The sequence below is a fragment of the Hermetia illucens genome, chromosome 2 (genome assembly GCF_905115235.1).
Source record: "Hermetia illucens chromosome 2, iHerIll2.2.curated.20191125, whole genome shotgun sequence".
NCBI lineage: Eukaryota > Metazoa > Arthropoda > Insecta > Diptera > Stratiomyidae > Hermetia > Hermetia illucens.
Window position 1 is genome coordinate 91,162,102 of NC_051850.1, and position 18,021 is coordinate 91,180,122.

The window sequence follows — 18,021 nt, forward strand, 5'->3', positions numbered from 1 at the left end:
AAAATCACACAGAATGTAAAAGTTTCACCTTCTATAAATTTGCTAATAATATTTGGATTTCCTTCAAACTTGCCAATGTTATGCCTTATGTTATCTTTTATGCAAGTAGTTATGTAGTTCAAGCATCAACTTCCGGCTAAATTTCTAAAATAAGCTAATATACTATTATTAACGTTGTGCAAAAATCGCAACGGGATGTATTTTGACGCCTAGATTTCGTTCACATGCACCACTGTGATTTTTTTCAGATTTTTCGGTTGGAGAGGTTCTGAGAACGAGACCTGTTACACTTTTTGAGGGTCATGATTTGAGCCCTCACTCCCCTACCTTCCACCCCATATCAAATATGGGCTAGTTTCGGAAAGTACTAATTGAGCCCTTTCATTTGATACCCCACAAGGCTGCATTCACATGTATGGGGAGCTGTCCCCCCATTATCAAACTTATTACAAAATGGTGCCACATGCTGTAAAGGGAACAACAGACCACACGATCTCACCAATTTTCGTGACAATCGGTATAACCATTTCCGAATAAATCGGGTGTGACAGACAGTGAGTGCTTGAGGGTTTAACGTGAGCACCTGTCTGGACGACTTAATCCCACGGTCTTCTTAAGGCACGGATTTTTTTTGTGACCACAATCAGAGCCCCGCTGGGACAAGCAACAACGGTACCAGTCTATACCAAGTGCTTGGCTTAGCATTCATACTGGTAGATGCAAGACCTACCTAACTCTCTACCGAACTAAGGAGTACGGCACCCGTGTTTGAACGCAACACCACGCCAATAAGGTCGCTTCTCACTTGAGCAAAACCAACAACCCTCATGAAGCTCCCACTAGGGGGCCAACCGCAAATAACCGAGCTATACTCACATACAACAGGAGTTCATCCGAAGTATGAGAGTCCAACGGCTATCTCGGTTCCCATGGTACCAGTATACCCCTGGTGAGGTTTCGTGACCAATTTGCCACTTCAGATGAGTCCCCGTGCAGACTCGGGTCTGTTCGCCCTGATTAGGCCTTTGGACCATTCGCCTACTGCATCACGGCCGGCAAGCCAAAGTGAGTACAGCGTCTCCCGGTGCCACCTCTATGGAGGTTCTCCTCGGCCACTTGGTTTTGGTTTCGCCGACTCTGAGCACCGGGTGTGACAGACAGACAGACATTGAATCGATTCTAAATTACATGGCGCTCGCAATATATCTTCAATAACAACGTGAGAATAGAATAGAAATAAAAACGCACCAGGTAGTACCCAGGCATTCCAAGCGAATCGTTCTAATGGAAATTTACTGCACACACCTTAATTTGGCCACATATTTTGAATTTTGGCAGTTTGGCAAGCTTTTGAATATAATGTAATCGACATTCGTCGTGCTTTTCGTTGGAAAACTGCTCCCAAATTTCGAAAATTTTCTAATATGTACTTATCTAATTTTAGATGCGTGCAGTAGTTAATGATGTTGTGGCGCAGCAAGATTGGCAACATTCGAAATTTACCTCGAATGTTGCGAATGCGAGCGGATAGATGACGCCCCCGGCGCTCTCCGCACGTTTTAGAACTCGCCACAGGAGCGAAGAGCCAGCGGTGAAAAAGTGCCGTTGGTTGCAGGCAGAGGGACCGCATAGAGAACAACCGGTCTCTTCGGCTCCAGCCTTCACCGCACAGTCAGCGCTGTACTTTCAACGGCAACTTAGTAAAAATAACAATCCTGAATAGACAGACCGCATATATTCTGTATCGTTCGCAACTCCTATATAAGTCAGAAAAGTATATAAATGTATCATTTTATTGTCGTTGCAAATTGTTTAAGGAGTGCAAAACAAGAAGAATGGTTCTCTCTCGCAGCAGAAAAGTTTATCTGGCTGCAGTTGTTAATTTCGATTTTGAGGAAAAGTTCATCCGTTAATTAATTCAGTTAACAGTTAGAAATAAAATTTATTTTTTAGTCGACAGTAATCTGGCACTTTTTGTTTTGACAATTATAAGAGAGAACAATGTCATAATTATATGTAAAATTTACATAAAATCGGTTCATTCGATGGTTTTCTGTCCTATCCAACGAATCAAAAAAACATGTTTTGAAATTAGAAAACACCGTTCCCACAATCTTAGTGAAATTAATCGACGTTTATTCTGGCTGAAATATTACAAAAGGAAATTTAATCTATGGTACACTGGGCATTGGGAGTAGGTACCCTCTTCCGTCCGTGGGACGAGATCAGCTTCAGAAACTTGAACATTTCATCATGCTGAGTTATCTGCAACGCAAACAAATTTATATTGGACTATTGACGATGCAGTTGATTGGTTCAACTTACCCTGCTTCTTGTGAGTTTCGTCCACTTAGAATTATTAGACGCAATAATTAATTGCTTCGTACTGCCCATGCCGCATCTAATTTTACCGATTGTAATGAATGTCTCCTCATCGTACTCGTTACTATCCCTGATGTCTAGGTAATTCAGATTTTTTGAGGACCTAATAAAATCCAATAGACCCTTATCAGTTATGTCTGCCATAGAGCCCCTGAAATCTGCTTTCTCCAAGAGCTTGCAGGCTGTGGATATTTTCTCCAAGAAGCCATCATTAAAGTATAAAGCACCGACTAATGTTAGCTTAGTTAAGCTTTGAAAAGGCAGCCACTCCGTATTGTCCGAAAATTCCCATGAAAAAAGTTCCAGCGACTCTAGATTGCCCGAATGCTTGTCACACAATTGCTTGAATAGGAAATCGTGATGAAAATGAACATTTCTACCGAAAATTCTGATGCGTTTAAGGTTGGAGAATTCAGGCAAGACATCGGTTTTGTAGAAGAACTGATTGTCAAGGGTTATTTCTTCAATATTCTTATGTTTCGCCAGTGCATGTCCAATACGATCATTTGTTAAGGAACGGCATCCGCGTATATTGAGTGTTTTCAGCATTTCATTAGACTCCAACATGTTTTGAAAGCGTTCTGGATCAATATGGAGACAGAACTCCAAATTTAAATCAACAAGATTGCGGAAATCCAGTAAGCACATGCCTTCAGTACTACTTTTCCTAATATGTAAAGACTCCAAGTGCTGTTCTGGACTAATGAAAATGTTCTCCTTTAGTCGACAATCTATCAATTTAACGCACCGTAAACTTTTACAGGAAAAAAATAATTTTTGCAGTGTGCGCCAGTAACCAGAAAACGTGGCCTGCGTGATTTCCACCTTTTCCAAGTTGGAACAATGTTTAGCGAAAATAGCAAAGTATACGAAATCACAATTGCGATAAGCTGTGACATGTCGTACAGCGTCTCCACACGCGAAGAGAAACTGGGTTAGTTCTTCCAACGATAATTGTTTTCCGACTATTCCAAGCTGGATTTTTTCCTTTCCAATCAGTTCCCTTATGACTCCAGCAAAACGATGACAAACGCAGCCGACGCGAAATTTATCGGCAAGCGGTAAATTGGTAAAGAGATGGCGTAAACAGTCATCGTTCAAGTGGAGTAACTCCATGGTGGGTGATCCACAACTCTCTGCGGAAGAGGGATAATCAAGGTCATGCTCATACAAGAATAAACTTTGGGGTTCCTTACTCGATGGGTCAACTATTGGAAATTGCTACTCTTTGCGAAGAATGCCTCGAACCTCCGACCTCGACTCCGATAACAAAAAAACAAAGCAAGCGCAGCAATTTCTCAATCTCAGGTTTACGCAGAAGCACTAATATAGAAAACCTTAGATTACACCAGCTTCGACCACCACAACACCGAACTATACTAAGCGTGGAAGTGCTACTGCGTAAAAATGTGAACAAGCCACAGTCAAAATGCCAAACAGAACAACCCAGATAATGGTTAATTCGCAAAGGGAAATCTTCATATCCAAGATGGGAAATAAAAATCTGGGGAAACCCCTAATACGAGTAAATGGAAATCATATGAAATGACTCAGTTTTGACTTTTTAGTACCAAAAGTACTAAATTTAATATCTACAAAACAAAACCTTACTAAAATCGATTGACTGTCTGTCTGTCACACGCATTTTCCTCGGAAACATTTATAGCTATTGACACCAAATTCGGGAGAACGGAGGAAATTGTGAACGCTCACGCACACATTGAGTTGCATCATTCTACGTTGAATTTAAAGGGTTGGGGGTCCCTATACATGCAAAAGTGGGGTGTAATTTTTTTTCATGAAATATAGTCATGTAGGGTATCAAATGAAAGGTCTCCATTAGTACTTTTTGAAGCCGGTGTTAGTTTTGACATTTGTTGGAAAGGTAGGGAGTGCGGCGGGTCGAAAACTATCGTTTCTTTCACGGATCCATTTTCAGAAATTACCCAACCGAAAACCTAAAAAATTAGGAGGCTGCCACTATATGGAACCTAGATTCTGAAATACCCTCTATACCGATATATATTTAAATAAAGTTAATAATAGTATATTATTATAATTTTTGTTAATTGACTGCAAACTTGAAGGGGGGTTCCTAGAATGACGAAAATCAGCAGAAATGTAGGTTATAATATTGAGCATGATCCTACCTAATACCTAAGTTTGATGGAAATCGCACGATTATTATAGTAACAAAGTTATAATAGATCAAATTTGTCATTTCTGTGCAAATTCAAGACTTTCAATGTCAATATTACCCCAAAGTGTAAATTCTCATAATATATACATCTATTACGTGCTCAATACTAATGGGACAAATGTCCACTGAAATACATAAAACCTTTCATAGCTGAAGCGCCCAGCTTCCGGTTTCCCGAATGTTTTTATTCATGGTTCGAATGCAACTAATTACAATTTCGCTTGTTGATTAAAATGTTACCTCGCAGTGGTGTGCATTTAAATAGTTCAGTCCACAGTTAGATACTAGACAGCTACCTCACTCCCCCTTGCCCCTCAAGGGGGGAAATCAGTGCGAGTACACACGATTTCAAATTGTTTTGCCCTTGAGCATGAGCGAGATGTACCGAAAACCCGATCAGCTGTGTTTGACATACCGCCCGGACTTGCCAATGTATTGGTGAGATTAGCAAGTTTTTGCTTAGGTATAAGTGAATACGTGAAACAACTTTTTGCTATATGGGTGAGCACGCCGTAGTACCAGAATAGCAAAAGCTCACCGATCTCTCTCTTACCAATACGATTTGACGAAGATTATGTCTTTTCCTTGTTTAGCGTCTCTGATGTGTACAGATAAGCTTCTGCAAGCACATTTGCAAGTGGGGTCATTTTTGTAAGGGTACTGCCTATAGTAATTCTAATATCACCATAAAACTCCTCCATTCGACCGATAAGATCGTTACTGTCGAAGAAATGATTAGTTACGACTGCCCTGTCATAACCGTCGACGACGACCAGAGCTTCCCTCCTTGGGGCCGGCCCGACGCTCGGATCGGTGAAGCAAATTACTGTGTCAATTACATCCAAAGTTTCCAAGACGAATTCAAACTTGCTTCAGGTAAGTCTGTCTTTAAACAAAAACAAACGGATTCGGGCATCTCGGATAACGAGGCCCCAGCGAACAAAAACCGCTTTTATCTTCTTTCTGACAACGAGCATCGCCTCGAAGCGAAACCCGCACGTCCTGGAACCTCGAAATATACTGACACGGCCAACCCACCGTTAGTTAAAGATAAGAATAGAATTAGCTTTCTCCCCCTGATTTTCTTGTATGGATTGACAGCCAGGGCACTGGGCCTTGCAATCAAGAACATAGACAAAACCGCCAAATTTGAAATTACCAACCTACCGGCCGACAGGCTCAAAGTCCGGCTCACATGTTCCAATATCCATAAGAAACTAATGCATCTAATTGAGATCACCAAACTGGAAGGCCATTCCTTCACGCTGAAAGAGGAGAGGAAGCCAACCCTCATCCTCAGAGAAATCTCCCTTCATGAGTTCACTCCCGAAGACGTGGCTTCGGAAATTAAGCGTAACTAGGCTTTCCACCCAGTGATCATGAACCAATGACACCAATCTGAACCTCTTCCGTGTGACTTTCAACTCTTAGAGGTCCATATAGTCACAAAAAATACCCTACGTTATCAACGGATTAGCTGGGCGAAACCCCGTAAAGGGGAAGTCACCCAATGTTTCAATTGCCAACAATTTGGCCACGATCCGCAAACTGCAAATACGACCCCAGATGCGTGAAGTGCGCGGGCACACACGCCTCCCGGAACTGCCCCCGTTCGAATGTAGAAGACAACGCCGAAAAGGAGTCGGCAGCACCTATCAAATGTGCAAACTGTGGCCAACTGGGTCACTCTGCCAACTTCTCTAAATGCCCCGTAGGCTGGCATCTATCCAGCGCAAAGAAAGAGCCAAAAGCGTCCCGCACTCCCGATCTGATTCGTTCTTCCCCCAACTTGACAGACCCTCGTCTGTTTGTGTCTCGCAGCCTAGCACTCTGCCTCATGCCAACTGGACCGCCCCTCCCTCACTGACCCCGTCTTTCACGGCAGTGGCCAGGGGTCGAGCAAGACGCGAAACCCTTACCCCTTTATCGGCCCCACATTCTTCCATTTCCAGGGGCTTCTTCATGGAAGCCAGGTCCCTATTCAATATGTCTTTCTCCTCGCTGTGGAATACAATCTCCGACTTCTATCACAACTATCTCCATCTACGCCCTGAAGACAAACCCGAAACGTACTTACAATTCCTCTTCAAATGGCTAGACAACCAAAATGAAGGTGCTCACACTCAACACTAATTCGTTCATTTCTAACGAGAAACGTTTCGCTCTCCACAAGCTCCTCGAGGATTCCAATCCTAACCTCGTTCCTCGTTATATGCTCCCGGTTACAGTGCTTTCCGCAACGACGCGGGCAGAGGCACAGCCATACTAGTCAAAGTCAAAGCCTGTTGGCAGTATTCAAACTTCCTGTCAGGGGTGGTGGCGTCCTCCGAGTCCTAACCGGCTCTCTCTACATCCCAGACGGCACAGGTCGTCACCTCACTCCCATTCTGGTCGAACTCTGGGAAATCGCGACCAGTTTCGATGCCCTCATCCTCGGCGGTGACCACAACGTGAGGCACGTATCTTGGGGCGACTCAGTTAAGAACGAAAACGACAAAGTGCTCTTCGATTAGTTCCACTCAGGTCCATTCCTTAGCATGGACATCATTAACGCGGGAGTGCCATCCTTTCCTCGTGAGTCTTCTTTCCTAGACGGTTTTATAATCTCGTCCAATCTCTCAGCATGTGTCACTAGCTGCTCCTCTTTAACAGCCCACTCGGACCATCATGCCCTCAGCCTCTCTCTATGTCTACAGCAAATTCTCCCTTCACTCCACCACCCACATAAATATAGATCCTTCAATCTGACAAACTGGGACGATTTCCAACGCGACTTAGCCAGTGCGCTGAACCCTCCCCTGGACAAATGACGCATCCACTCTAATGTTGAGCTAGATACATGCATCGGGAAAGTGAACTCTGCCTTCGAAACTACAATTGACAAACACGCTCCAGTTAAAGAACCTGGTTACTACAAATATGGGTACCTTTTTTCCTCAACCCTGCTCTTAGTCCGCGATAGAAACAGACTACTGCAGCACAAGAAACGATTATTTCACCGGTTACGGAACAGATGCAACGCTGACTACCATCTCTTCTCCGAGATCATCGAACATCTGTCCAACAAAATCAATGGAGCTACTCGGTCAAACCTAGCCCACAAGTTTTCTCAATAAATAATCGATTGACTGGAAGAAAAAATCTTCTATTAACTTCAGCCAAATCCCGATAAAAATAGGTAACCTTCAGTGTCACTCCCCTGAGGAAAAAATATCCGCATGCGTAGACTATTTCAGCCACTTATTCAGAACCAAATCGCCAGCGGACCCCATCTGGAACTCAGTGAACGCCAATACTCTCAGCGATAAAGGGTTGAGCTCGAAAGAGTCTTACCTTTGCCCCTTTTCTCCCAGATGCCCGCTGATATAGTCAGAACAGGCCCGTTCGCCTCCTTCTTTATCTCCCTAGAAGAAGTCAAACTGGCAATCTCCCGGTGCAACAATAAAAAATCTTCGGCCCCCGATGGCATCTCTAACTTTGTTCTGCGAAAGTGTTCGCCTACCATCATTGAACGTCTCGCCATCCTCTTCAACAACTGCCTGAACAACGGCCACTTCCCGGTATCATGGAAATCAACCCTCCCCATACCTATCCCTAAGAAGGGGTGCTTTGGCGATCTCAAAGACATGAGGCCTATCTCTCTTCTTTCTAATATTGAAGAAATCTTCGAACGTATCCTACTAAGTCACCTCAATAGACACTACTCCACTATCATTCCACTTAATCAATTCGGCTTCGAAAACCTCAGATCCACCGAGCAGGCAATCCTGTACCTGCAAGACCATATCCTCTATCAACTGGAAAACAGGCATTGCACCGTAGCCTGCGCCTTAGATCTCGAAAAGGCATTTGATTCAGTTTGGAAAGAGGGATTGCTCTACAAACTAATTCAGTCCAATTGCCCCCTCTCGTTATTCAGAATCCTCGCAGACTTCATCTCCAACAGAACTTGCCACGTGCGCTTCGATGGACCACACACTCAAGCCGAAAGCAAACATTAAATATCTGGGAATATTCCTCAACAACAAACTTAAATCCAACCCTCACAACAGATCTGCTATTGCCAATGCGACTAAGGCCTTAGTTGCCTTAAAAAACCTCCTGTCATCCCGGGCCCAGTCCCCTGCCACCAAAACCCTTTTATACAAAACTCTTATTCATCCAATCCTGACCTACGGTTTCCCAGCATGGGCTACGATGTCACCGAACGTAGCAGAAGCCCTCGAACGCTTGGAAAGGACGATACTCAGGAAATACACGGCCAAATACAAAAGGCCAAACCTAAAATTTCACCAAAACTCTCCCCTGTACGACCTTTCCGGGGTTTGCCCCATAGTTTCGCACATGATCAAGTTGTCGCGCGTCAGACTGAAAAAGTGGCTGTCCCACCTTAACCACGATATAAAAAATCTCGTTAAACGCAATGCATTGTTACGTCCTCTCGGAAAGTAATTCTCCTCTCAAGCGTCACGCCTCCCCTCCCTCCTTCATCCCCTCCTTTTATCAAAGCTCCTCCCTAGACTTTCACAGCGGCTAACCGCATAAGTCCAATGTCCCGAAAGTCAATCCCCGCGCAGGTGTAGATTACCTTTCATTATTCTTCTTTACTTAGTCCAGATTAAGATAATAGACATTAATTAGCATATACAATATGTGATATCTGGAAGCATTAACTTCCCTAAATTAAGGTCCCTCCTTCTACCAATTAGGCTCCGCAAAGCATGCCCCGCAATTCCACAGTCCTCTTCATCCCTCCCGCCTTGGGTCACTGTCCTTGCACAGGTCCAAATTGAGTAAAAAGTAGCCCTTTCTCAGATTGCTACCACCATTGAGAAAGGACTGCGCTTTACTCCAAACCCGTCGATCAATCCTGTCCACCGGTGCCTAAAAACTCCCTTTTTCCCATTTTCCAGTACACACATTCCACACATTTCCTTAGGTTAGCGTTACATACTTAATTAGTCACGCTTGAGCTTTTAAGTCATTATTATTAAGTATTTCTTTTCTTTGCATATGCATGTACTTTTGTTTATGGCAAGTTGGCATATTCAGTAAATAGTTATAATCCATATTTCTTTCGGAGTATCAAAGATAACTCTGTCCTTAAAGCCAATATTTCATTATAACCCTGCAGAAAAGGCTCATTGACATCTGCGCTCTACAAGAAATCCGATGGTCTGGTGTCAACAGCCATGACATAAAAGTGGCTATAAACTTCTCTATTTTGATTGTCCACACACTGAATATGGTATTGGCATTGCCATCTCAGAAGGTTTCCGTGTTGCCATTAAAAAAGTCGAACGATTTGATGATCAGCTGATGAAGCGCACTATACATTTCTTCGCCGCGTACGCACCACTGACAAGTCGACCTGATGTCGAGAAGGATGCCTTCTGCTAACTTCTCGATGCGAAAACCTGTAATGTGCCCTGATGACTATAACATCATTACAGGCGGCCTTAATGGACATGTGGATGAAAAGGAAGCAGGTGCCATGTGGGAAAAATATTTGGAGCGCGGAATTAGGTTGCCAGCGTCAATTTTGCGGAAACCCAAACCTTGTAATTAAGAGTACATGGGTCATCAAACGATTGTCTCATTTTCCCACATTTTATAGTGGGAACAGTAAAACGGAGACCGGCTATATACTCATAAGAAGCCGACTTTTTATCACTGTCACTGACTGCAAAGCCGTTCCTTTGATAACATCGCACCCCAACATCGACCGTTGATTGCCGTCTTGCGAATCAAGGCGGCACCTTGATAAAACAGGGTAAGGAACGCACTGGCCCACCGCGCATTAAATGCAGTCGATCTCGTGGGAAGAAAGAAGAAATCATTTCACTTATGGAGCTTGCAAATGTGGAGGAATCGAGAAGCCAAGTTAAGGGCACGATCCCCAAAGCGGCCTATGTAGCCCTCGGGGTCACCAGGCCAAGTGAATGGTTCATAAAATGAAATACCTGGCTTTGGAATGACGATATTGAAATAATGGTCTGAAAAGAAACGCCTTTACCATAAGTTTCTGGACAATAAAATGCTGTCAGTTATTAAAAGAATGCCAACGGGGAAGCAAAGAAGGCGACCGCAGTCACCCGAAGATTTATATGACAAACTGGGCACTCGGGATGGCGAGAGAGATCTGTATCGATTTGTCAAAAGCCCACACAGGATATCGAACACTCCTGTTGCGTTAATGACAAGAACTGTACTTATCTTACCGAATGATGAGCCGCGACGAATAGATGGCAAGAATATTTCGAGTAGATTTCAACGAAAAAATTTATTCATCTCCCACTTCTACAAGCGTGGCCGACAATTGAAGCAATTCCACGGGTCAACGCGACTGAAGTCGAGCAATGAAGCGAATGAAATCGAGGAAAGCAACAGGACCTGACGACATCGCATCTGACTTCGAAGTTCGATCTGAAAACGAAGAACAGGCACCATCATGGCTCAGTGAATTCTTCAATCGAGCTGTTCAGTAAGGTAGAACTTCATCTGACTTACATAAGCAACAGCCATACATTCGTAAGTCCGAGACCATTGAGTGTAGGTGCTGCCTATTATATATACTATGGACACAAATTTCATTTCCTTCACTATTGGGTCAGGTCCCACCCTCAGTTCCTGACTTCCAGCGTGCAAACTGGAAACACATCAACCTTGCCCTCAAGTCCAAACTTCAACCTCTACTACTCCCATCCAACTGTACAGTTCCTAACGACTCCATAGACCTGACAGTTCGTCAATACAACGAAGCAGTTCGGCAAGTATGCGACGAACTGATCCCTTCCCGTCCCTTAAATTACCGCAACCTAATCACCCTTCCCGATGATATCCTATCCGACATCAAATACAAAAAAACCCTCAGACGGAGATTATTTAGAAATAGATACTCTCCGCAATCCTCTCACCTCCTCACAGAAATCCGCGAATTGGACAAGTCCATTCGCGAACGAATCCTCACCCTGTACACCCAATACCTCCACAACCGCCTCTCCAACACTGAGCTAAACCCTGGCACATACAGGGAACTCAGAAAAACCTGCCCGCGTTTGGGCAAATCTGTCCAACAAAACGCGATCCTTCCCCAAAACATCCCGCCCACAGAAAAAGTCAAAGTCCTCGCCGACCACTTCCTGCAAGCCCACCACTGCACCCTCCACTTCCGTGAACCAAGTTTTGATAACGAGGTAAACGGAAAGATCTCCCAACTCCTATCCAATCCTTCCTACCTCATTCCCCAACCCACACAAAACCCCTTCAATCATGCTCTCGCCGACCCAAGTCAGCGAGAGAATATCCCCCCCATCCACTTTGTCAGTCCAGACTCGGTCAAGGCGGCCATCGCCGCCTCCAAAAACAAGAAATCAGTCGGGCTTGACAAAATCCCCTCCATCGTCCTTAAGAAATGCGCCCCAAGCATCGCCCCCATTATGTCCTCCATCATCAACCACTGCCTTATCAACGCCCACTTCCCAACAGATTGGAAGAGTGCTCGAATTGTTCCTATCCCCAAGAAAAACCAAAATCCATTAAATCCCGATAGCTACAGGCCTATCTCAATCCTCTCTTCCTCCGCCAAGATTTTCGAGCGGATCATCAAAGTCTCTATCGACGAGCACTGTGACTCCAATCATTCCATCCCACAATTCCAATTCGCTAACCGTCCCAAACATTCAGTCGAGCATGCGCTGCTCGTACTCAAATCGGACGTCCTCCTCGGTCTCAACCGGAACGCTCCGACCATAGCCTGTCTCCTCGACATAAAGAAGGCTTTCGACTCCGTATGGCAATACGGTCTCGCATACAAGCTTTCCGAAGTCCTCCAGTTCCATCCGCACCTCTGTAAGCTAATTCTTAGCTTTCTTGATGGGCGGAAATCCCAAGTCCAACTCCGTGAACACCTCTCCTCCCCATATTCTAGCCCGGCTGGCATCCCTCAGGGGTCAGTCCTCTCCGCTACCCTCTTTTCCCTGTTTACCGCAGACCTTCCCAAACCAACTCCACACCCAAATCCAATCCGAATCCTTCAATACGCGGATGATATCCTCTACACCTCCACCAGAAACATCCCTGCCGGTGAAGCCCGCCTGAATTCCTATTTGGACGAGCTCTACCGGTACTTCACCCGCTGGAAACTGTCCCTGAACCCACAAAAATGCGAAGCCATCGTATTCCATGGTACCGCTAAGATGACGCCGAAAATGAGAAACGACATTTCATCCCTATCCCTGAAAATCCACAACGACACCATCCCAACCGTCAAGGAAGTCACCTACCTTGGGGTGACAATTAACTCCCGCCTTTCCCACATCCCACATATCACGAAGGCACTGAACCGTGCAACAGGTGCCTTTAAATCCCTCTACCCAATCCTAAAATACACCAGTCCAACTCCTCAGAAAGTCAAGCTGTTTTGCTATAAACAGCTTATCCGTCCCCTCCTCGTTTTCGGCTTCATCTTCTGGTCCGACACTTCCCCTCACCAAATGGAACGAATCCGCCTCAAAGAGCGCAGAATCCTCCGCCATTGTACAAACATCTATAAGAACGAAGACCGCTCCAAATACATCTCCAACCAGATCCTCTACGACTCCTCTCAAACGCCCCGCATCGACGCAGTCCTAGCCCGTCATGCCCTCAAATTCCTGGAAAAATCCAGATCCCACCCAAATCCACTCATCTCCCAGGCCATGCAGATCGAGATCGTCGAAGAGAATCTTCTACGAACTCATCTGTTCCCACAAATCCTCACATCTCTCTTCGACCCCGGCGGTAGAGTAATCTTCTACAACGGTAACTACTCCTCATCCCAGTTTACTAAACCTACCCATCCTTAGCGCCACTCCTAGCTTCCGTTCCCAAACCCCTCCCGCATGCCCCCCATCCCAACCCACATCCTAATTCCTTCCCCGCCCGCCCGCTTTTATAAAAAAGTCAACTAATGGAGGTTTTTTTCGACTTTTCCTCCAGACAACGTTTCAAATATTTTTCACTCATTCTTTAGCGATAAGTTAGTTTAAGCCATAGATTTTACCTTAGATTAAGCTAGGCTGTTAAGGTAGTACTTAAGTTAGGTTAATTTAGCATTATATGTTTATAGGTTAAATAAAAATTGTTGTTTCTCGGAAATTGTTGTTTCTTGGGTCAGGTAAGCTGTTCTGCAAAGTAGACAGGTGGACAAAACTATCTATCTATCTGAAATAATTAGGTTTTTACAAAAATTCAACCTTCAGGTCGAATTTAGTGATTTTCCGGGCCGAATTAGCATTTATTAGTGGGAAAATGAACGCTAAAAGGTGTATGCAGTTATTTGAACAACAGATATCTGACAGTCTGATGACTTCTGATATTTTTAACAGGACAATCTCAAAGGAAGAAATTAAAATTCTCGATTAGCCAGCACGATCACCCGATTCTAATATAATGGGAGGGTTGTTGAGGACAGATGGCTCGAATTGTTTACGATGAAGGGAAACAGTATGCAACAGCGAAGAAGTTGAAAACTGCAATAATTAGTGATTGGGGAGAAATTTCCCGAAAATATATTAAGCAATTATATAAAAGTCCTTCTTAAGGAATGAGTGGTACTGTTAGAAGAAGTGCAATAAAGTGTTAGGGCTGAAAAACAGACAAAATTACCTTATCTTTGGTTTTTTATTCATTATTCTCTATTGTTGTCTAACCTAAAAATTATAAAATTCGGAAATAATGAAGCATTTTCAGGTGTACTGTCTTTTTTTCGTGCACTCTATAACTTCGATAATAATAGCAGAATTTCCACTAAACTTTTATGATTGTTGAGGAAACTTACATGAATAGATTAATATCCTATTATGAACTTAACTTGAGCAGTTACTAGACTGGAGGTCTCACTATGTTTATTCAGATTTTGCGGTTAGGAAGTTTCGCGGAATGCTCCTTAACTTAAGTGACTTCTTTTGTTGTAAATTCCTTAACAATTAATGCCAAAACTGAGACCTGCTGCTAATCGAGAGCTTTCATTCGATACTTCGTATGGCAATATTCGGTGAAAAAGAATTTACAACTTGCAATCACATACGATTTTTCGATAGTAAAAAGATCATCTTGAGTGGCCAGAGATGACCAAGAAGGGAGAGTTATTCCACAAACCTAAAAAGTTGATTGATATGACCGTGAAGGGCCCGCCGCAAATACTGAAGCTCCACATGCTTGTTTGACTCTTTGCTATCCGGGCTTGGGAATGTGGAAGGGGTCCTTTAAACACTTCCGTTCCTCGCACGTCATTCTATAAAAGTTCATCTCTCCTTATAATGATGCATCGGTCCGCACCGGGACCTGAACGTGTTGAATGGAGTTAGGCAAAACCGAAATATGCCGCTAACAAGGACGTGAATTTCTCATCCGCTTGATACTCAATAAAGAGAGCTAAGTAATAGGAGGCCAAAATGCCACACTAAAAACTCCCCTCTGTCTGTGCGGGAGCCTCACTTCAATTCAATGTAGAATGATGTGTCACTGTAAGCGTGAGTATTCATACCTCCAAGTTCCGTGGCAATAAGTATTATTAAGTGCTGACTTTAAGGTTTTGCTTTCTTCCCTAGGATATGTACTCTGAATACCTTGGTATCTTTTGTTTTCAATAAGACTTTTACCCTAGTGGCCGGACTAGCTAGTGTGACTATTTTTTCCGGAGTACTCGTGGGTTTAAAAACCAATAAACTGACTGTAATTGAGGAAGTGACGTTGATGTCAGGCGCATTATCGGAGGATGGGCTGCTGTCATTCAGCCAGGTTTCGAGGCAGCTCAGTCGGCCGTAGTACCAATGTAATGAAACGAAAAACATGGACCTCCGAGAGTGAGGTGCAGACGAAACAGTGGTTTCCAGCTATGAAATCACTGTCTTCGAGCTGGGCATAGCAAGTAAGAGCTGTCAACGTCGGGGGTAACCCAAAAAAACCAGGCCCGACAATAATATCATGTACCGGAGGCAGCAGAGAAACGCAGGTCCACTGGAGCCCTTCTCAAAAATCAGTATCAGAAGGTGCATAATCTGAGTAAGACCCCTAAGAGAGGACCCCAGGACTGTCGAGGAGTGCGATCAAAAGGACCTCGCTAAATACCTATTATCGAAGAATACAATAACAAGCGCCTGGAAACGAGCAGAAGGTGAAACCCACTGCTTTCAATCGCAGCCGACTCAAGACCTGAACAAAACAAAGGGAGCAGAATGCGCAAAGACTCGGACACCAAGTAACCTCTGCAAACAGTGAAACAGGAACGACTTCTTCAGCGACGTGGCTAGAAGTCACTTACGTACGATGTCGTTAGATGGTAATTCCACCAGCGGTAAACTGACGCCAGAGGTGTGGATCAGTTTTAAGGCCAGGCTGCCGGAGATGATCACCAAACATATTCTGAACGCGAGGTGAACAGGGGAGCCACATTCCCTGCTTTAATTCCTTTCAAAGTGTGTCGCTAACATTACCGGCGCCTAGAAAGGTGTAGTCCCATATAACGAGATTGCCAGGAGACCAGTCGCTGGAATTTGGTTGCCGAAGAACTGCGTGAATAAGGACAAGCTCGTCCAATTCTTGTGTCTTCCAAATCTCCGGATCCGATCGAGGGCCACTGATTAATATTCAAGTAGCGGGAACCCCTGGTAAACAGCTCGCCCCTTTTATTCCATATAAATGGACAGTGCCTTAAGGTATTGAAAAAAGCGGATTATAAAGTGCTCCACTGCGCAAAATCAGACGAATACATGGATGCAGTCGACGCTGCCAACAAGCTATTGGAAAAGATGAAGATCGATGGTCCAGTGGGGATTGACAGCAAGCAGATCGTACTGGCGATTGTGCAGATAATTCTGCAGCACTCGAAGTGCGCCTCAGGTAAACCGTTTTTTTTTAAATAACTGGAAAACCATGATTTCATGTAGAAATCGTGTCAAGCAGAAACAAAGCATATTAATCACCTTTTTTCCGAGACTACGCACTCTATTTCCATCAAATACTCGCAACCATCCAAGGACTGCCTGAAGGAGGAAAAGTCAGCCATCAAAACTGTTAGACAGGGGTCCCGGTAGAACTGCGCAATTCAGTAAGATCCTGGCCAAGGAACATAGAAGCCCATCTTTTCTTAAAAAGTCGGAAGGCCCATGGACGCAATTTTCCGGTGAGAAGCTGAAGATGCTAGTGCATACGCACTTCTCAGCTAACAAAGAAGACTTTGACTAAGAGCTTTGCTTGGAGGTTATGTAGCCCAATCGTGTAGGACTATCAAACTAGTAATTACCGAGGTCGGAATTAGCTGGGTTTTAAACAGTTTTTTCGCAAATAAATTTCCAGTTCCTGGTGGCATAGAGCCAATCATGCTACAGAAACAACAACAAAGGGTTATTGTCTGGGCTTCTAGTGATTAACCAGAGCTGCATTTCTTTTAGGTACGTACCACACTCTTGGAGACGCGCGTGCGTATGGTGGCCATGACTATCTACAAATGAGTCTGGTCTCTTTCGTGTTCCCTCTTACAGACGATTACGAAGAGGACGCCCTTCTCCAAGACGCAAAGGCAAATTCGCAGAAACCGCCCTTCACGAGGCAATTAGCATGACCCGCTACACTACAAGCAGTACATTCTAGCTACCTTACGCCATGTATAGTGCTGTCTAATGTGAGGGAAATCGACTGGCCAAACAAGCCAAGAGAATCGTCCCACTCTTCAAGGTTCTCAAATGTTCTTTGAAGAAAGGAATGGAAAACCACACCAAATATTTTGCAATTTTTAAGGAGTTCTGATTACTCTATTAAAGCCTAATCTAATCTAAGCAGAGTGCAGAGTATCAAATGAAAGGTCACTATTAATACTTTACGATGCAGGTTTTGCAATCGGTTGTAAAGACAAGAGAGTGGGGGTGAGAAAGTGCAGTTATAATGCACACCAGTTTATGTTAGTTTATTACTATTTCTGGAAAATCCTTAACTTCATCCAAAAACCTCCTATGATACACTAAATGCATGTACAAATGTACATTTCAAGCTACGTACAAAGAGAACAGTCGTGCATTCAAATATTCTTACTTAAAAAATGCACAAAACCTTTAATGCCTGAAGCACCGAGCTCTCTGGAATACCAACTCAGTTTCACAAGAAACGCTCTCTACGTTTTGACAAACTTGCAAAGATCGACTTTTTAGCCGCTTAATTCAAGTTTATTTTTTTCCAAATGTTAATTTTGACTACTTACCCCATATGCCACCTCTACTACATAGAGCCGTGAAGCAAAACTCTCAACATGGTAGCTAGTGGTATAGGTCCGAAAGCTCAACTACCATTGTCCGTACATTTTATTATATACGGGGCAACCTTTCAGACGTACATTTATTCAATTTTCATTGGTCGACCTTACACCGATCGGTTATATAGCTCAAGTGAATGATATTTAATTT

The 18,021-nt window shown here is 43.9% G+C and overlaps 2 protein-coding genes across 4 annotated transcripts in view; both read right to left on the reverse strand.

The window, feature by feature from the left end:
• The window catches only part of LOC119649630 (proton-coupled amino acid transporter-like protein CG1139), a 246,042-nt gene that overhangs the window by 185,680 nt on the left and 42,341 nt on the right, over positions 1–18,021 (reverse strand). The gene's annotated exons all lie outside the window — the stretch shown is intronic.
• On the reverse strand, positions 1,988–17,968 carry LOC119649631. Of its 3 annotated transcripts, none has more exons than XM_038051878.1 (3): positions 17,820–17,968; positions 2,326–2,485; positions 1,988–2,265 (listed from the first exon to the last, which is right to left on the reverse strand). In XM_038051878.1, the coding sequence occupies exons 1-3, from the start codon at positions 17,822–17,824 to the stop codon at positions 2,167–2,169; spliced, it is 264 nt and encodes an 87-aa protein (XP_037907806.1). In that variant the 5' UTR covers positions 17,825–17,968; the 3' UTR covers positions 1,988–2,166. The 3 variants fall into 3 exon arrangements, with proteins under 3 accessions (XP_037907806.1, XP_037907805.1, XP_037907804.1); XM_038051877.1 differs by lacking the exon at positions 17,820–17,968 and having other exon boundaries at positions 1,988–2,144; positions 2,203–2,265; positions 2,326–3,250; XM_038051876.1 differs by lacking the exon at positions 17,820–17,968 and having other exon boundaries at positions 2,326–3,250.